The sequence below is a fragment of the Microcebus murinus genome, chromosome 21 (genome assembly GCF_040939455.1).
Source record: "Microcebus murinus isolate Inina chromosome 21, M.murinus_Inina_mat1.0, whole genome shotgun sequence".
Classification (NCBI taxonomy): Eukaryota; Metazoa; Chordata; class Mammalia; order Primates; family Cheirogaleidae; genus Microcebus; species Microcebus murinus.
In genome coordinates this window covers 19526758-19547639 of record NC_134124.1, presented here as the reverse complement: position 1 = coordinate 19547639, position 20882 = coordinate 19526758, and the positions used below count along the sequence as shown (strand labels likewise).

General features: G+C 51.0%; 1 protein-coding gene across 1 annotated transcript in view; it reads right to left on the bottom strand.

The window, feature by feature from the left end:
* Positions 1–20581, bottom strand: part of GALNT10 (polypeptide N-acetylgalactosaminyltransferase 10) — a 191022-nt gene extending 170441 nt beyond the window's left edge. Inside the window, exon 1 of the mRNA XM_020283734.2 lies at positions 20294–20581. Within this exon, the coding sequence (XP_020139323.1) occupies positions 20294–20452 (159 nt within the window). The 5' untranslated portion in view covers positions 20453–20581. The remainder of the gene's footprint in view (positions 1–20293) is intronic.
* Between the last annotated feature and the right edge of the window lie 301 nt (positions 20582–20882).

Here is a 20882-nt window from a genome sequence, read left to right as displayed (position 1 = left end):
CACTCCTTCCCCTGGGAGATGCCATAGGAAAGCTCCAGGGCTACCCTCTAAACACACAGTCCTCCTCCACTTCCCCAAAGAGACCAAGCCCTTCCCTGCCCTCTGGTCTTTGCATTTGGGGGTGTGTGTGTGTGGCGGGTGATCTCCTCCTCCTAGCATCTCCTTCACCTTTCGTTCATTCCTTTCTATTCATTTAATTTTTTAAAACTTTTTATTGGGAAATAATTTCAAACTTACAGAAAAAATGCAAAACTAGTGCAAAGAACTCCATATGTCCTTCATCCACATTGGTTGTTACCACTACCCACATTTGTTTTACCATTTTCTCTTTCTCTCACTCATCTACCTATAATCTAAAATGTTTTTCTAAACCATTTGAGAGAAAGTAGAAGACATGATGACTCTTTATGCCTAAATTCTTTAATGTGTATTTCTTTTTTTTTTTTTGAGACAGAGTCTCACTCTGTTGCCCAGGCTAGAGTGCCATGCTGTCAGCCTAGCTCACAGCAACCTCAAACTCCTGGGCTCAAGTGATCCTCCTGCCTCAGCCTCCCGAGCAGCTGGGACCACAGGCATGCGCCACCATGCCCGGCTAATTTTTTCTATTTTTAGTAGAGACGGGGGTCTCACTGTTGCTCAGGCTGGTCTCGAACTCCTGAGCTCAAACGATCCACCGGCCTTGGCCTCCCAGAGTGCTAGGATTACAAGAGTGAGCCACCACGCCCAACCTAGTGTGTATTTCTTAAGAATAAGCACATCAAAACTAGGAAATTTAACACTGATACAATACTATTATCTAATCTACGGTCTATATGCAAATTTTGCCAATTGTTCCAATAATGTGGTTTATGGCTAATTTTATTTTCTGGTTGGGGTCCAATGGTTTCTTCCCTCATCAAACATATCACGTGCCAGGCACTGTGCAGACAGTACCAAGGATCGAATGGGGCAGATGGGGCTGGGGGCACAGCCGCTGCCATCATGGCACTTACAGTTTAATAGCAAGACATGTTAACCAAATAATCACACTAATTACACATTTGTGTAATTGCAAACTAAGACATGTGCCTTAAAGAAAAGGGCCCGAGAGGGGTGAGGACGAGGGTGGGAGGGGGTCAGAAAGGTCTCCTGACGTAGGGACACTTGACCCGAGACCTGAAGGGAGAAGCCAGGCAAACTCTGTGTGCACGCGCGTGTGTGTGTGTGTGTGTGTGCGTGCACGCGTGCATGTGCGTGTGTTTGTACGTGTGGTAGGGTGACTGGAAGAACACTCCATGCAGTGAGAGGGACATGTGCCAAGGGGAGGACATGTGGCATTTTCCAAGGTCAGTGTGGCTGGAGGGCAGAGGAGGGGGCGGGCGGTGTGAGGAGGGAGCCGGGAGGGAAGTCTTTATCCTAGAACCGGAAGCCGCTGATGGTTTCCCAGGAGAGCCAGTGGCATGATTTACATTTCCTAAAGATCACTCTGACTGCTGCATGGAGAAAGGTAATGAAAATAATACAGGGCAACCATCCCTTAGCCTCAATTCCAAAATCCAAACAGCTTTTTTAATAACTTTTTTTTTTTATAACTCATTTAGTGACAAAGCCTGACCTGAATAGACATGAGTCTATTTATACTCTTAATTTTCCCACTTAGTGTGAATACATTTTTTGCCACAGGGAAAAAAAAGAATGTGTTTGATTATGGGGAGCTACTGTAGACCCCACTCGGGCTATTACATAATACAATATATGCGTGGTGTTAACATTCCTACATCAGAAAGACTCTCGTGCCTGTGTTATAAACCGGATGCACACGTGCCCCCAGAATTCATATGTTGGAACCCTAACCCCCCATGTGATGGTATTAGGACGTGGGGCCTTTGGGAGGTAATGAGGTCATGAGGGTGGAGCCCTCATGAATGGGATTGGTGCTCTTAGAAGGAGAGACAAGAGAGCTTGCTCGTTCTCTCTGCCACAGGAGGACGAAGCAAGAAAGCAGCCATCCACACACCAGGAAGAGGGTCCTCACCAAGAACCTGACTTCTTGGTGCCCTGATCTTGGACTTCCAGCCTCCAGGACTATAAGAAATAAATGACTGTTGTTTAAGCCACCCAGTCTAAGGTATTCTGTTATAGCAGCCCAAACTGACTAAGACAGCCAGTTATCAATGTATTGCCTCTCAGCTCCAAACCCACCTTCATTGCATGCTGTGCAAAAATGGTTCTGGGCCCTAAAACACGCTTCTCTTGCTAGCTACCATGATCTTAGCAGTGGTCAGTAGAAGAGGCTGGAGGCACACTGCAGGAGGGAAGGTTTACTTCATCCTGGTTCTGGTGTGTTCAGCAGGGAGGTGGCACGGGTGGCTCCTCTGGCACGAGGCCTCTGCAGCATGCACAGCGTTTCTGCGCCCAGCTCCTACAGAATGCCACTTCTCCACTGCCTGGCTCCCGCGGCAGGCAGCAGCCAGCAGCAGCCGTGGCCGGCTAGCTGCCCCCAGCACCCATTTCCTTGGAGGGGCTCGTAGTGGATGCCCTCTGCAAGTCACCTCACCATGCATGTCTTTCCCCAGCACCCTAGCAGGAGGATTTCTAGCAAGATTTGCTGGTGTGACACCACAGTGACGTCTCTGCCATTCAGGAAGCATAACTGTGCCCTCCCCAAGAGGTCAGGTTCTCAGCCTGGGGACCTCTTCCTTGGATGCTCTATCTCAGCCCCGGAGGGAGGATTTTCCACTTCAGGAGTTCTATCTCAGCCCTGGTATGGTTGGGTGTGGCTGCTCCTATATCTGCTATTCCTGTATTCTTTAGAGCTCTGTTTACTTCTTACTAGCCAATTCTTGATTACTCCAATGTCCTGTTAGAGTTAATAATTCTTTACATTAAACTTCCCGGTTCCAATTACTGTGTGGTTTCTCTCTCCTGAATGAACCTTGACTAATATAATTCCGAATCCTAAATTGTGCCTAATGCAGAGGATTTGGGCTAAGAGATTCCAGACCTGTAAAAAGGGCACCTATGTACCACTCACTAAATGCCAGGCACTATTACACATGAATTCATTTAATCCTGATAACTATCTCATGAAGGAGGTACTATTATCAGGCTGATTTTTTTTTAGAGTCTCTGTAACCCTGGCCAGAGTGCCGTGGCACGATCATAGCTCAAGGCAACCTCGAACTCCTGGGCTCAAGCAATCTCCTGCGTCTGCCTCCCAGAGTAGCTGGGACTACAGGTGCCCACCACTAAGCCCAGCTAATTTTTCTATTTTTTGTAGAGACGGGGGGGGGTCTTGCCCTTGCTCAGGCTGGTTTCGAACTCCTGACCTCAAGCAATCCTCCCGCCTCAGCCTCCCATGGTACTAGGATTACACGTGCGAGCCACCACACCGGCCTATTATCAGGCCCATTTTAAAATGGAGGAAATGAGGGGAAAATTTTTTTCAAAGTCACACAGCTAGTAAAGGGCAGAGCTGGGGCTCAAACTCAGGCAAACCATGGCCTCATGAGCCCGGAGTTTGGGGGGAGACAGGGGAGCAGGGAAGCCAGTTTGAAGGCCGGTGTGTGTCTTTTACTGCGCTCTCAGGCCTGTGCTCACTGGACCGACTGCAGGTGCATACATCCCACTGCCCAGGAGTCATCTGTCTGTGGTCCGGCTGGTCCTCAAGGGCAGAGACCTTGTCCTTTCCTCTTGGAATGTCAAGTGCTTAGCAGAAAGCCAGCCTGGGGCACATTCAATATTCAGTCAAAACGTGCTGGATAAATGACACGTTGAATGAAGTCGAGCTACAGATCTAAATGCCAGCCGACCAGTAGGCTGAGCCTTCCCGGTCAGGGCCCCTGCTCCAGTGTCCTGGCCTCTCCAGGCCTGGCCTGGGGGCAAACACCTGAGCGTAGTTGACAAAATGACCTTGTTGACCTCCTCCAACGCTGGAACTCCAGGACCCATGAGAAAGAGGAACTGGTCACATGACTTCTCTGCCCAACACCCTTCCTGCCCCTGGGCCTGGAGGACGGAATCCAGCTCAGAGACCTGGCCCTGCATTTCAGCCTCTCCCAGCCCCACTCCTGGCTTTGCTTTTTAGGGGCAAAAAACACTGAACTTGGGGAAACCTGCATACCCCATGCTGTTTTCCCCACTTTGGACCTTTGACTGTCCCCTCAGCCTGGAATCCCATCACGCCCACCCTACCCCTGACCTACTCCCATTTGTTTCCCTGCCTGGCTAGCCCATCCCACTCCCTTTGAAAGACCTAGGTCAGGATTCCCTCCTTCAGGAAGCCTTTCCTGCTCTACCCACCCTGCCCATCTGGGTTCACTCGCTCTCCTATGTGCTCACAGAGAGCCCTGTACCTGCAGCTACCAGAGACAGGTCCCACTGCATTCTGATGTGACCTGTTTGGTGTGTGGAGCCAAGGCTATTTAGTGGTGAAGGCTCAGGACTCTGCAAGCCAATCACAGCTCCGTCGGTGACCAGCTGTGTGACCTTGGGTGAAACTTTTCATCTCCATGACGCTTGGTGCCCTCACCTATGAAATGGGGATAATTATAGGGTGTGTGTTATTGGGTTGCTGTGAGGATTAAAAATGATAATGTATGCAAAGTGCTTAACACTGTGCCGGGCAAAAACCGCCTGCAACAGTAGTTGGGTGTCTTAAGCTCAGAGGCTGCAGGTTGCACATCTCGGTGGCCTCACAACCGAGCACAGCGTCTGACCAACGGCAGGGCTCAGTGGACAGATGAATGGAGTCATTCTCTCCCCACCCTAATAGCCTTCAAACTGGTCGCCCTGCCTCCAGTGGCTCCAGCATTGCCCTGGTGACCTTTCTGAGGCCTAGCTCCGATCAAGTCACCCTCTGCTCAAAGACCAGCCATGGCTCCCCAGCCCAGCGATCAGAGCCCCCGTGGTCCAGCCCTTACCAACATCTCTCGCTGCTCTCTCTAACAGGTGCCTGAAGTTTCAGTGACTCAGGCTTACTCACTGTTCCTGGAACAGGTTCCCCGCTTTCTGCCAGCTAGAGGCCCCAATCCCACTATGTAAACTTTGCTAAAGTCTTAACCTTCTTCAGAACCACCTTTAAAATCACCGCCTTGCAGAGGTCCTTCCTGACCTCCATCGGCGTGGTCTCGTCTTCTTGGCATCCTGAGACACTTGGCCGGTCCCCTCCAGCACTACGATTTACGTTCTGCCTTCACCATGAACTTGCCTATGTCCCTTTTCAGAAGAGGAGCTCTCTGAACACAGCAGATGTTTTCTGTACCTATCACACAGTAATTCCCCAAATCAATTTAGTTGGGACCCAGAACAAAAATAAAGTGTTGAACTCAGAACAAAAACAGAGAAAATACAGTTAAGTAAAAGGCAGTATGCACCAAGTGTTTATTCTCCAGTATTCAAGGCTAATAGCTGAGTTTAAAAAAAACAAACAAAAAAAACCAGGTTGATCTCTTAATAAGGAGAGTGGTTTTAGTTAAAGAATACATACATGCAGTGTAATATGTTAATCCTCCATAGAAAGAGAGGATCTTTTCCATGAATTGAAAAGGAATGGAGTAGCTGGAAGAGATTAAGACAATTATCCCTGCCTTTGGGAAGATGTTTCATCCACCTCCCCACAAACACAACACACACACACACACTCACGCACACATGGAAAACAATCTGATGAGAAAGTGGAAAACGCTCCATGTATCAGTTTCCTAGGGCTACCATAATAAAGCACCACAAACTGGGTGGCTGAAAACAACAGAAATTTATTGTCTCACAGTTCTGGAGGCTTGAAATTAGAAATCAAGGTGTTAGCAGGACTATCCTCCCTCAAAGCCTCTAGCGGAGGATGCTTCCTCTTCCAGCTTCTGGTAGCCCCCGCAGTTCCTTAGCTTGCGGCAGCAAAATTCCAATCTCTGTCTCCGTCTTCACGCTGCCATCTCCCCTCTCCATGTCTCTTCTCTTCTTAGAAAGACACCGGTCAGTCATATGGGATTAAGGGCCCACCCTGCTCCAGCATGACCTCATCTTAACCAGTTGCACCTGTGACAACCCTGTCGCCAAACAAAGTCATGTTCCGAGGTACTAGGGGTTAGGACCTGAAGCTATCTTTCCGAGAACATAGTTCAACTTATCAGACCCGCTTCCTGGGAGCTGTGGTCCTTGGGAAAGACCGGGGCATTAGCCAGCAGCCCTTTTCCTTAAAAGACTCCCTCTAGACTGCAGGGACTCCAAATTCCAACTCCAGCAAATCCCTCCCCGGACAAGAAGTATGCAGGGGGTCCACATTCCTAGTAACCAAGGAGAAAACAGAATCTCAGAGAAGTCACGTAATTCATGCTCTAAAGACTGTCTGGAGGGAGAGACACAAATGGACGCTCATCCAGAGACACCACCAAGGAAGCCATGTGGATTGAGGACGGGGATGGCATCTGATGGGGAGATCTGAGAGAAACAGTGAGACGGTTTCCCCTTAGAGCTCTGGCCAGCACTCCTTTGACTGTTGCTCTAGGGAGCTAAGGCTTTTGAGGCCCTCTGATCTCCACAGGGGAGAAGGAAGCCTGTTTTTTCCCACACTGAGAGCACAGCCTCCTAAGGGTGAAAGTGTACAGTCTCTCCCAATGCCAAGAACAGAATGGCATCCCACTGAAACACAGCGGGATGCAAGAAGTAACGTGGAACATTCAGAGTCCTGCCTGGCAGGTACTTAGGAACACAGGCATTCATTCATTCACTCACTCATTCATTCATTCATTCAAATAATGCTCATAGAGCACCTACCATGAACGAGCACCATGGATACAGTAGGGAATAAGACAGACAAGCTCCCTACCTGCATGGTATCTACTAGAGCTTAGAAATAAATGAGTAAACATTAATAAATAAGCAAGGTAATTTCTGACAGTGCTAAGCTGCTATGTGGATAATTCACAGTTGGATAAGTTGCTGAGCGAGGAGGGGAGAGGTATTTCAGATAGCAGGTTCAAGGAAGGCCTCTCTGGAAAGGTGACATGGGCACGGAGACCTAAAAGATGAGGAGGAACCAGTCAGGTGACAATCTTTGGGAAGAACATTCCAGGCAGGAGCACGTGCAAAGGCCCTGAGGTAGGGACGTGCTTGTTGTGTAAGAAGGCCAACATGGCCGGAGTGTGATGACTGAGAGGGACAGGGGAACAAAGTGAGTCTGGAGGGCCGAGCAGGGGCCCGACAAGGCAGGAGCTTGTATCGTATTTTCAGTGTAGCAGTGGAAAGCTGCTCAAGAGTTTCAGCAAAGGGATGGAAAGTTCTGGCGTACACGTGTACGTGTGTACTCTGGCTGTGCATGAAGAATGCACTGGGAGTTTAGGGTGGAGGTGGGGAGCAGAGCCGGGAGGCTGTGCAGGAATCCAGGTGAGACATGACAGGCTCATGGGAAGGGGGAAGGCAATGGGTAGATTTGGAATCCATTTCAGACTTTCAGAGGTACAGTCAGACATAGCAGTTGGGGCCGACCCAGTGAAGAACTCAGGACCCTGCTGAGTGTCAAAACCTGGAAGGCCCCTGAGAACTCCTGCCCCCGGCCAACACAACTTGCATGGGAGGGAACTGAGGCCCTGCCGATCAGTGACCCACCTGGGGTCACCCAGCAACTCAAGGCGGTTCCTACCTGAGAGGTCAGGCCACCCTCCTCAAGCCCAGGGCTCTCTGACACGGAAAAGACCAGAACAGGGGTTGGCAAACCACAGCCTGCCAAACCCAGCCTGCTGCCTGCTTTTGCAAATAAAGTTTTATTGGAACACAGCACACTCATTCCATTATGAAGCGTCTATGACCACTTTCACACAGTAGAGTTGAGTAGCTGTGCCAGACAGTGTGGCCCAACAAAGCCTAAAATAGTCTCTGGACTCAAAGATCACAGGAAACACACTGGCTACAGCGGGGAGACTGCAGGAAGCCTGGGCTCACACGACAGTTCTCTGGGATTCCTTCTCTCCAGCTGGAGCCACACCCAAGGGGCTGTCCTGCTGGGAAGACTCCTTCTATCTTGCTTCCTTCTGCCTAGGGAACGGGCAAACACAGCGCATCGCATTCATGCCACTAAAGTTGTACAGATTAAGTTCTATAAGCATTTCCAAAAGACAGAGAATAATTCTAACTGGAAAGATCAAGGAAAGGAAAGATTTTTATCAGAACCTGAAAAGATGGGGAGAGGGCACTCAAGAAATCCTCTGGGTCACCCTGAGCCACAGCAGATTACCTAGGACTCTGCTGAGCTAAAAGGAACTGAGTTCCCCATCACTGGGGAGTATTCAAGCAAAATACTTGAATACTGATCACTCGGCAGGGATGAGGCTGAGGGAGACTGACGAGATGAAAGCTATGGTCCCTTGAAACTGTGGATGCCATGGTGGTAGGCTTATGGCTCCTTTAGTCTCACATCTCATCATATTTGCTCAGAGAGACACGCACAGCAGCACAGAGACAACTGGGGGACAGAGGCAGGAAAGACAGAGGACATGCACAGACAGAGAGAGAAAAGCATTGAGAGCAGGAGAGAGAGGTGAAAGAGGCACACAAGCCCAAAATCAAAGCGAGCCCACACAAGTCAGAGAGGGAGGAAATCCGCACCAGGGCTTTTTTCCCCTTAACTGCTACCGAGAAAAAAAGAGAGCAACAGCCTGACAATTAGAGTTAAAGCTAATCAAATGTCCCTTTAATACCTCCAGCTTGGCACTTGGCAGCCTTCTTAACATGCCCCATTGTTCCCTGGCACGGCTTGGGCAGCAGGAGCCCTCAGCTGCCTCTCCCGCTGCCAGGGGAGAGTGAGGAACAGCAGATCTAGGCAGGGGAAGGGGGAGGAAGGGCAGGGGAAGGGAAGGGAGGGAGGGAGAGGCAAACCCTAAGCTCTGGGGCTATCTCTGCTGGGAGACCCCACCTCTGCGAGCAGAGGGGTCCCACCTCTGCAAGAAAGACAGCCTCATACCAGACCATAGTGGCTGACAACTGCCCCAAGGGAGGGGTGGCAGGAAGAGTTAGGGGTTGGGAAACTGACCCGTCCCTCTTATCTGTACTCTGCTCATGTGCCAGGAAGGTATAATTCCCACTTCACAGACGAGGAAATGAAGGCCATGAGGTTGAATGGCTTGCCCACAGGAGTCAGTAAAACATGGTAGCCAAGGGCACAAATCTGGGAGTCAGAAATCTGAGTTTGAGTCCTACCATTTGCTTCTTGCGCAGGCCTGGCAAGTGACTCAAGATTCCTGAGCCTCATTTTTCCCATCTGTAAAATGTCAACAGTCACTCACCTCCTGGGGTTAGAGCACGGATGAAATGAGATGGGCACAGTGCGTGGCATGCAATAAAACTCCATAAATGAACGGTCGTCATTGTTACTGCTGCAGAGCTAGGACTCAAAGACCAAGGTAACTCTCAGTCCAGGACTGGCCCCCATGCTGAGCTGTGCCCACGCCCTATGCCCCACGGCCATGCCAGGAGCCGCCTGCAGCCTCCAAGAGAAGGTTCCTTAACAGCAGGCAGAGCTACAGCTATCCCTGCTCGGACAAAGAGCACTACACTCAGAGACATGGGTGGGTGAGTTCGGCTAAATAGCCCGGCAAGGCCCAAACTGCTCAGACTCAGGTTCTCTCTTTTCCAGAAACACCCTGGATGCCTTTGAGGTCCCCTCAGAGCAGAGAACGTAGCATGTGCCATTTCTGCTGGGAAGGCTGTCTTCACATGCCGTGACATCCTAACACTCCCCCAATAACAGGAATGCGCATCCAGGGTTTCCTGACGTGTCAGGAAGCACGAGGCAGAAAACCCAGTGGACTCTGTCCCTATGTCGTTTCTAACAAACCTACAGCAGCCCTGGCATGGCTGGAACAAACTTTATTAGACAGGGTAAACCTCAACTTCAGGTACCTAGAGGCTGAGAACAGCAAGGTAAATGGTTTCTTGGGCTGAAATACAATAGGAATCATCTGAATATAAATGTGAGTCTGTGCAAGAGCCCAAGGTTTATTCACATTTCCAAGCAATCAACTTTTTTTTTTTTTTTTTTTTTTTTTAGTTTTTCCTGAAAAGTACATGAGTCTTAGAGTCAGAAGGTTAGCCTCAACTTACCAGCTCTGTGGCTAGCCATGTCACTTATGCCCTTTGGACCTCAGTTTTCTCATCTGTGAAGTGGGGACCATACGCCCTCCCCTGCCTCCACTTTGAGATGAAGAGGACAAACAAGGAAAAGACCACGGGAGCTTGCAGGTCATAAAGCTGGGCTCCCAAACTCCAGCGTCTCTCGCGGCCAGGCCAGTTATGTGAAAGGGAGAAGGACCCGGGTTTGAGACCACACAGTGACGCAGGGGGCGCTGCTACTCAGAGCCAGCAAATGTTTATGATTCTGGATCCTGGGCCCAGCGGCCAGACTTTTAGGTTTTTCCCAAAAAACTAGGAATGAGAATTTTTTTTTTTTTTTTTTTTAGATGTTAAATGTTCTAATGTCTAGGTACCGGCAACTTACTAAGATTTAAAAATAAAGACACCCAACCATCTATGGGCCAGCACTGTGTGAGGGGCACAAAAAGAATCTCTGGGCTACAAGTGGTGCACAGGCCACCAGCTTGCAACCTCCATTAAAGTATACAGGTAAGGTTTAAAAAATGCACGCACACACACACACACACACACACACACACAACACAAAGGTCAAATAAATAATAAAAGCAACTCTTCGAAGGAAACAGCCATTAAGGTTTATTATCAATAATATAACCAGGAATCTATACTACAGACCCTGGTGCTCCACGAACAGAATCACTAACTTTTCCCCCCCCCCGTGAGGTGCCAAATTTAGAAACAGGTTATTTCACAAATAGTCACGTATGCACGTACACATTTTAACTGTCAGTAGCTGACTCTGATCAATACTCAGGAGGAAACATGCAAAAAATAACAGTTTTCAGCTGAGAACATACAATGTGCTTTAGCAGCAGGAAGTAATTTTCACACATACACACACACACCCGCCAGATGTTTCCAACCTGTTCCCTGGAAGAAACCTCCTTCCTCCAGAAGCTCCCCCCAGTCCCCTCTGCTCGCGTTTGCAACGCACAGTGGAGACCCACACAGACACGCACAACCCGGGCGAACTGGGCTCTTGGGAGGCTGCCCGGGGCGGCATCCAGGCGGCACGTGGGACCCGCTGTAATCCCTGCCCTGGCTCCGCCGCCTGGGCATTCAGCTAAAGAAAGAGCTTTCCAGAGCCAACAACAAATCCGAGCACCGGGCTCATGGGGTCCTCGGCGATAGCCTCCCACCGCAGCCCACTCGGTCCCTGGGAGAGGGGACAGACCCTCTGACTCCCCCAAGATCACACGGTGGGTGGCCGGCGGAGGCTGCAGAAGGAAGCATCCCAGGGGGGTTGGGATCCTGTTTCCTTCTCTTCCGAGCCGTGTGGCCCTGGATATGTTACTTAACCTCTCTGCACCTCAATCCTTTTATCTTTAATTTTATCATTACCGTGAAGCTATGAAGTTGTGATGACCGTGCTCGCTTTTAGGAGGAGCCTGGAGGCTCAGAGGTCAGGCGCAGAGCTAGCAAGGGGCAGAGAGGGGCCTGGGAATCGGGTTAGGCTGGTTCCCAATCCCACGCTCGCTCTCTCTTCTGCTCTCTCCAGCAGGAGGGAGAGGTTCGGAGGGTCTGCGTGATGCTGCCCCTTCCCGGGACACCCCTAGTTCAGCTCCTTACCCACTTCCAGGCCCTAACCCTTGCGCTATGGCAGGAAGGCAGAGCGCCCATCCTGGAGGGCCGCAGACTCTGGGCGTCAGAGGGAAACAGAACTCTGGGAAGCCAGCCCGTGCTCGCAGCCGTCTGAAGTGCACCATCTAGCCCGATCCCAGACTCGGAGGCTGATCCACTTGCCTCTCACACGGTGCCGCCACTGACAGGCACCACGGAGGTCCCCTGCAGGTGCCGACTGGCAACTTGGGGAGCTGCAGATAAACACACTCCCCAGGAATAGAAGCTCAAAGGCAGATCCCGAAGCACTCCTGGGAAAAGAAGACCGGGCCCCTGGGGAAAGAGAAGTCTATCTCCTGGGGCGTGGGCACAGAGAAGTGTGTTCCTCATTGGACCCTCAATAGGGTTTGTTACATATGTGATCCTCAGCCCAACCTGGACCAGCCCAGTCGGGCTCCTTGGGCATGGGCCCTGGAGGCGCCACCCATAACAGGCTCCCCCGGGGATCCTGAAGCACCCTGAAATTTAAGAACCATTGCAAAGGCTACGCTTTTTGCAACTTGGCCAGCAGTTACTGAGCACCGGCCATACTGTCCACTCACTCAGTCAATCGGCAAACATTCCGGGCAAACAAGAGTGACCAAGAGAAAGGTTAGTCCCCGCGTTCATGAAGTAGACAATCTGGACAGATTAAAAACAATTACTACACTGCATGACAAATTTATATGAAGGGCTTTGGGAGTGCTGCCCTAGCCAGGGCTTGGTCAGGGTTCGGGGCAATGCAGCAGGGAGGAAGGATGCCAGAGGCCTTCCTGGAAGGGCTTCTGATCTAAGTAGGCTGATGAGAAAATCGAGGCTTAGAGGAGCCAAGACTGCCCAGGGTAAGTGACCCCTTGGGACTGGAGTGACCAAAGAATACTTCCTGGAGGCGGCAGCCTATAAACTAAATCTAGAAGGATACAGAGGGTCTAGGTTCTCTCCCAAGGTGGGAAGTGGGAAGGTACCCCCAACAATTGCTGTGGATTCTAGGAGTCAGGGCATAGGGTACACAGAGCAGCTTCTGCGTGTACAACCTCCTCCCTACACCCCAAAATAAGCAAGACTGTGTCTCGCCCTGCTTCTGAACCTTGTGCTGTTAGGCCAAACACTTAGCCTCCCTCTGCTCGCCTTCCAAACAACGGACGGTGTATGTAGACCTCCCTGTCTCAGTCATAGGGAAGCCAAGAAGAACCGAGTCCCTACTACCAGCCAGCACTTCCCCGAGGCAGCGGTGTCACTCCATTTACTGAGCACTTGTTCTGCACCGAGCACTGTGCTCAGGGTTTTGCCCAGTGACTCATTCAACCCTCAAAAGAACCCCTAACACAGTTCATGTTATTCCCTTTTACAGACCAAGGATTCCAGGCACAGAGCTGAAGTGACCTGCGCAAGCCAAGGGTTTTGAATCGGGCGACGTCCGGCTCCAAAGCTAGAGCTCTACACACTGCCCCACGATGTCCCAAACTAGGGAGAACTGGGAGTCGCTTTGCCAGCGGGGCCTCAGGAAGGGGGTGGGGCAGAGGTTCCTCTTCAAGGTCACACCACTGCCCAGTGAGCTCATGAACTCCTCCGTGGCTACTGCAGAGGTTCAGTCTTAGGGTAACGGTCTCTCCCCTCTGCTTAAACATCTGGGCTCCCAACAGCAGCCTTGCAGGTGGGCCTTGAGGGACAGGGGTGGAAGACGGGTCCTTTTTCCTGCTCAGATGAGGAGCAAGTACAGTGGTTAAGGAGTGGGCTCTGGGTCCACTTGCAGGCTCAAACGCCAGCCTGGGCAAGCACCTGCTCCGCCCTGCTTCGCTCCTGCCTGTTTGCAATTGTATTCCACGAGACGTGCAGGTGAAAGGCCTAGCGGAGTAAGTGCTAAAATCCATGGGAACTGTTATTATTATTATTATTATTATTATTATTAACATCATCATCTTCATTACCATCCACATCATCGTTCCACTTATTAGTGTTATTCTATGCTGTGGCTTTCATCACCGGAGAGAGCGGAAGAGAATTCAGCATTTGAAGGTCAGAATTCTCTCAAAACCAAAAGGAAGAGGAGAAAACGGGCCCGATTTTTTCTCTTTCCTCTCCTATCTGCACTCAGCAGAGGGCAGCAAACAGGAACCGTCCAAAGATAAGCGAGAGAGAAGAGAGACACATGGAGAGAAAGCTACACACGCATAAATACACACCCACCCACCACAGCAAGCGGAATTGTTTAGCTTCCTCTAGCTTCCAAAGTATGAACACTCTGCCTCCTCCAGCTATGAGGGCCAGGCAGAAAAAAAAAAGTCGAAGCTGAAGAGACAGTTCTTTTTCAGCTTAAGAGAAATTTTCAATGAATTGACTTTTAGCGTATATGGGGCCGGGGGTCAGCTCTCAGAACATCTGTGAGGGGAAAGGAAGGCGGCAGCGGGACTCGCAAGATTAAATTAAGACAGCTTCCCACTGCTGCTCATCGCATCCCTCGCTGTGTTGGCAAGCAATAGCACCTAAGCTTTCCCCAGCGAAAAACTGAGGCCCACACAGTCAGTCGTCTCAGCCAACTGGTGGCAGAGCTGGGATGACAATACAGACCTCCAGACTGCAGGGTCAGTGCTCAACAATGAGCCCAGGGCACAAAGAGGTTATCTCCTGAGGACCACGTCTGCTCCCCAGGGACTGACTGATGACCACCTGGGAGGCTGTGCCTGCAGGACTCTGGAGGGGACATGTGTTGGCTTCTTCTCTAGAGCTCTTTCTCTTCCTCCCCACAACAGCACCCAGATTCTTCTTTGGGGAAACTGCTCTTCCTAAATCCGGGTGGCCTGACCCCATCCCTAGCTCCAGGATAGGTTAAGTCAATCAGCATAGCTCATGTTCCTGGCAATTGTGAATGGTTCAGAGATGACATGAGATCCAAACTGGACCAATAAGACCTAAAGAGATCTTGGTAGAGCTGACGGTCAAGATGTTTCCTCTCTCTTCTATAGAAGCCACCAGAGGCAACAGACCTCTCCTCTAGTATCTAGGCGTGGATATGAGGTCTGAAAGAGCTGCTGCCATTTTTTGTTACTGGGGGGGGGTGGGTACTGAGTTTAGGACAAAGCCAATGCACAGAGAAAGTCAGGACCAATAGGGCCTGGAGAAAAGGAGCCCGAGCCCTGACAATACCACAAGCCTTCAGGTCACACCATAACTGAAGCCAAACTGCATTCAGAGGAGCAAATATATTCCCTTACCCATTTCAGTCCAGGTGGCTTAATTCATTCTGTTCCTTGCTGCGGACAGAATCTGAGGTGGCACTTAGGCTCAGATGAGCTGTCTGCCACGGACAGCAGTAATAATGCCAGGTGCTATGCATCCTATTCATTCCTCTACTTCCTAGCTGTGTCCCTTAAAGTTTAATCCATTCTAGTTGCATTAAGACTGTATAAAGTTGGGAAGAAAATTTATAAAACTGGTTCAACAGAAAAGCCAGGTGGTTTCCAGCAGATAATTGGTCTCATGAAGTACTGGCCCCTGAAACCTGGGGTGATAATCTTGACTTATGAGGGAAATAATGGCAGAGAAGGATCAAACATTAGTATGTGGAAGGAAAACATCTTCATGGTGAAATAGAGCAAGAACCTGGAGGAGAGCTGGATTCTGAGCTGCACTGCTTCCTGTGAGAACTTGCTTAACTGATCTGCCCACTTCTGGGCCTCAGTTTCCACACCTACAGAATGAGAGGGTTGGACTAGATGGCTTCTGAAGCCCTCTGCCTGCTCTGCCACATTTCAATCATTCAGCCAACACATCCTGACTGTCTTCCACGTGCCAGACCTCGTGCCATGTGCTAGAAGAGGACGTGGTCCCCGCCTCAAGACACTTCTGGAAGGGGAGGCCACGGTGCACTTTTTGGCCACAGGAACTTGGAGAGTATAGGCTACTCCCTTGCCCCATGCCTCTGGGCATGAGGACAGCGGTTCTCCGGGAGATGCAACACTCTTATTCCAGGCTTCCCTTATCAGCTCTGACACACACATGGGATGCAGAAGACCCGAAAAATGCAAAACACAGAACCCGCTGCAAACACCATCAGGACCCTTTAGCTGCCGTAAGACACTTCTGGCTGCCACGTTTGCCTCGGGGTGTTTTTTATACAGTGAGGAGGTCCTCATGCCATCTCTGTGTAAGAGCTGAGCATGGGCAAGGTGCAATTACCAAGCTAGATTGTTATCTTTTAAATGGGCCTTTGCTTTTTTGCTCCTGATTCTATTATCTGTTACCATGTCACGGGAGCCAACAGATTAAAGGCTGAACATCCTTAGATTACAGCCTGAGAAAAAGCATTCAAATATGAAATATCCTTAAGTTGTAGCCTCATTACAAGTTAGAAACAGAGCCCTGTTTAAACACACTCCCACTATCCAGACCTTTCCAACGTGTGCTTCTAAGCAAACTCACAGAACCCGAGGATGTTAGAGTTGGAAACATTCTAACCAAGTATCTATTCCCTGCATGGCCAATGAGTTTCAACATGTCATTAATGGCACTTCAGCAGCAGTGCTGAGAAACAGTCTGGGGCCGAATCTAGGATTGGTAAAAAAGAGATTGATTAGCAATGTCTGCCCTGGCCAGGGGAGGAGAAGCACCATTATAATACACATGTGCCTTTCCTTTTTGCTGCTGAATTAAGCCTGCTGCATACATGAGGACTCCAAGGCCCAGAGAGGTTAAGTCACTTTCTTGAGGTCACACAGTGAGTTTAGGGCAGCAGAAAAGACTGGAAGCCAGGCCTTTTGTTCCTGAGCCTTCCTCAGCTGGGATCCTTGGCAGATAGCAAGCCCAGAATGAGAGGAACAATGCAAGGAGCCAGATTTGCTCTGGTAAATCAACAACCATGCCCTTGTGGCATCAGATTTCACCTGGGTATGCAGACAGAGAAGTGATTAGCAATCTAACCAGCCCCTCTGTAGAAAATTAAAGAGATCAAGGCTACATTTCTACATACTTAACTTTCTGATAGGCAAGGCTCTGCTGCTGCAAAGACTTAAAAAAGGGGGGAAAATCTATTGATGTCTGGATGTTCTAAGAATAAAGTTCAGCTCTGACGCAATGAGAAAAATCCCTGACACTTGAAAATTAAAGTCATTGGTATTCCATTATCCCATCAATTTCTGTTCCATGTATGCTATAATCCAATAAAGTCATTCTCACAGAGATTATGAGAGATTATGGCTCAGCAATGAGGATCGGCTGCAACAAGTTTCCTAACCTGGGTTTTTGTTTGTTTGTTTTTTGAGAGACAAGGCCTTAACTGCAGCCTCAAACTCCTGGGCTCAAGTGATCCGCCCTCCCATCAGCCTATCAATGTGCTAGAATTACAGGTGTAGGCCACCAAGCCTGGCCTAATATGGATTTTTAATAACACATTCCCAAGCCTGGAATAGGAAACAGACTACAGAATTCTTTAATAATTATTTGTTTATTTATTTTTTAATAGAGATGGGGTCTCACTCTTGCTCAGGTTGGTCTCAAACTCCTGACCTCAAGCAACCCTCCTGCCTCGGCCTCCCAGAGAGCTAGGATTACAGGCGTGAGCCACCACACCGAGCCCAGACTATAGAATTAAACCAAGATGTTAAATAGACCGGGCTTGGACTGAGAGGGACCCCCAAATTAAAAGGAAGATGGCTTCAAGACTGGCTTTTCTTGTTTGGTTTCACAGCTTTACAAGAAGCCAACAGTCTAACCAGATGAGTACTGAAATTCTAGAAGCACTATGTGTCCTTTATAAATCAGTGGCCTACCCAGCTGCAGAGGTACACCCAGGATCAGCTGGCATGGCAGTTATGGAGGCGTATGTTGTAGCAGACAATAAACACTCTTAATTTGAAACTCTTTACTCTTCAATCCAGTGGAGAAACCAAGGATTTAGAGTACTGCTCAAACAGTGGATATGTCACCCTCAAGGAAACTTCTCTCAAATCCATAAGGAGTACATTTTTCATCTGGATAAAGTCCTGCCAGACTTCCCTCCAGAGCCTCTGCGGTTGTTTCTACCAGAGACACCAACAAGGTGCTCTGGGATGACTCTCAACAGTTACAAGAGTGACAGGCTCAGCTCAGAACTGGTCAGTCCTGTCGAAAAAGCTCCGTGTGCTCGGGATGCCAGATAGCGGCCTGCTGTGCTACGTGCACGTTCCAGTGCACTGGGATGAGGGACGGAGCACCACTGCGCCCAGAAGTCAGCCTCTTTCCCCAAGGCCAGCTGACGTTCCAACAAGGGACTGAGTGCCAAGCCCAGTGCTCTGCATCTGCCGGAGAGTGAAACAAAAAGGGGCTGTGTGGAAATTTGGCAGGGTGTTCCTGAAAGGCAGCAGATGAATGCTGAATCCTGTAGCACCTAGAAGAGCTTATCATTGGGGAAACAGCTCCGTTCTGCTGCTCCCAGGAAGCGAAGAGATTTTCTTTAAAGTGAGGATAATCAGTTGGCATGTCCCCCTACCACCACCAAACCCCGTCACCACGTCTATCACCGCCTCATCATGCTATTCCAGAGAAAAAGAAATGAACAGGAACTAGACCTTCCCAGATGAGCCTATCTGTCCATTTCAGTTAGGGGCTCTGAGCAGCACCCAGCTGTTGCTCCCCTCTCTCTACGCCCAAGGGCTGCCTTACTCCATCAATACCCTCTTGTACAAGTGAGTAATTTACTTTGAAAGCTCAGGCCAAACTGGCAGTTAACCTTGACCTTCTCTCTACACATCTGGGTCTATAGAAAATGAAAACCAGGATGTCTCTGGCATCTACGGCAAATGAAATACGAGGGCTTTCTCCAGGCAGAGGCAGAATGTCGAGAGCTATTTTAGAACTGGCTCCAAAGGAGAGTCTGCACTTGGGCAGGACATTCCCCCTTGACTCGGGGCTGCGTCCAGTATGGAGCCTCCACCACTGGGGATGCTACGAGGGACTCCTGCCTCAAGAAAGGAAAAAGAACTGACCACTGTATTCCTCACTGATTCGTTGGCAGTATCACAGAATGTTGGAGCTGGACCAATAATCACATTTTACCGAAGGAAAGCAGGGATCAGAGAAGGAGAGGAGGGGGGATGAAGGACACACACAGCAGAGGAGAGCTGAGAACAGAACCCTGGACTCCCAGCCCCGATGGTGCTATAGGGTAGGAACAGACGAAAGAAAGAGATTTCGTGAAGGAAGAATCCCTACAGATACAATATTTAAGGGACAGAGGTCTAAGCCGGCTGTCAGGGTTTGAACCAGAGGTTTAGGAAAGGAGTTGGGGCCCTTAGTTTCTAAACAGTAAGCTCTACCAGAAAGATCAGCCAGACCCTCTGGGACAGTTTGAAAGAATTACCAGAATGACAGGCTGAGCTCAAATTGGTCAGCTCTGTAGCAAAGAGCCTTTTCTGTGCTCAGGATGCCAGACTGCCTAGACAGCAGCCTGATACTGGGAAGAAAAAGGGAAACAATCAACCATCAAAATATTCAGCCTCTTCCCTCGAGGCCAGCCAACAATCAGTCAAGTCTGACCCTGGTGCACAAATTATGCCTTCCCATGGGACCAGGGAAAAGAAAGAAAACCTGAAATGTCCCACCGTATGAAACAGTTCAGGCATGCATACACTCACTGGCACCTACCGGGAGGGTAGGAGTGATGTGACAGGGCTTTGGCCACCAGGGAGCTGCTGGTCTAAATGCACACACACATGCACGGTGACTTCAGAGGAGGCAGGAAGAATTAAGACCCCAGTTTTGGCTGCAATAAATGCAACTACTAATCAGACTGGCAAGTTCAGAAGAGACAGAGAGGGCATCTGGTGTTCAGTCCTCAGGGCACTGGTCACCAATAGCCTCTGGGACATTATGGGGGTCCCTCCACCAGAGTCTCCACCTCTGGACTCCCAGAAGGTCAAGGGCAGCAGATCCCCCAAGGACCCGGAGCTCACTCCCTCCCCCACCCCAAGAAGCCCGAAGCTGCCATGGGAGCATGATCTTTGCATCCTCCAAGGAATCCGCAGGGTCTGATAACGGAATAAGGCTGAGGACAAGAAGGTTGAACAAATGTGGACAGGGGAGGAGGGAGGCCCAGGTGTCTCACTGGGCAGTTGGGAAAACAGGAAAGGGGCTGACCTGTGTAGGGAACACCGGGATCAGCAGGTGGGGATGGGGGGAGGAGAAGCAGAGAGGACCTGGTCACCAAATAGAAGGACCAGCGCCTCCATTCCTATGGACAGGAGTCGTCCTGGGCTATGGGTATGCAGATAGGAACCTCCAAAAGAGACAGATGCTGGAAGAGGTCAGGGAACACCAGATGGGGACAGGAAGGAGCACGGTGAGCTACGGTAAGAAATTCCGTCCTGGGTTCTAGTTCCAGCTCTGTTTCTGAGTGGCGTGGGACCCTGGACAAGTCCGGACAGGGCTCAATTTTCTCTCAGTTTTCCTCGATTTTCCCATCCAAAAAATGGGAAGAGCCCCAGAGTCTCCGGCGCTGACTCTGAGGAGGCAGACAGGAGACGGTGGAGGAAGGAGCCGCCGGTCAGCAGTGAATTCGGGGAGGGAGTGTCCCCAACCCCAAGGCAACCGGGGGACTCACCTGTCCTGCCGCCGGGGCCGCCGCCGCCCCCGATCCCCCGGGGGTGCCGTCGGGCTGCCGCTCGCGGTACAGCGCCCAGAGCCCCACGTTGGGCAGGAGGACCAGGGCCGCCAGCACCAGCGCCACCGCCTGCAGGAGCCGCTTCTCCTTCCGCCTCATCGGGGCCGGTCAGCCCCGCCGCGCCCCGCCGGCCCCGCCGCGCCGCCCCCAGCTCCGCGCGTCCGCCCGCCCGCCCGGCGGCGGCAGCAGCTCGGCGAGCAGAAGCGGCCGCGGCGCCGGCCCCGCTCCAACTCCGCGGCACTTCCGCCGCTCGCCGGCCGGGGAGCCGGGCGCCGCCACCGCGCCGCCGCCGCCGGGGGGGAACCGCCGCCGCCGCGCCGCCCGCGGGCCCCGCTGAGCCGCGCGCCGCGGCCGCCCTCCCCGGGGTCGCCAGCCCGGCCCGGCGGCCGCGCGCCCCGACCTTCCCGAGGCGCTTCCGGACCCGCCCGGTCGCGGCCGGGCACCGAGGCGCAGCGCTTCCCCCTCTCGCGCCGCGATGGTGCGGCCCGCTCCTCCGCGGCTCCCCCGCCCTCGGGAGCTTTGCGAAAGT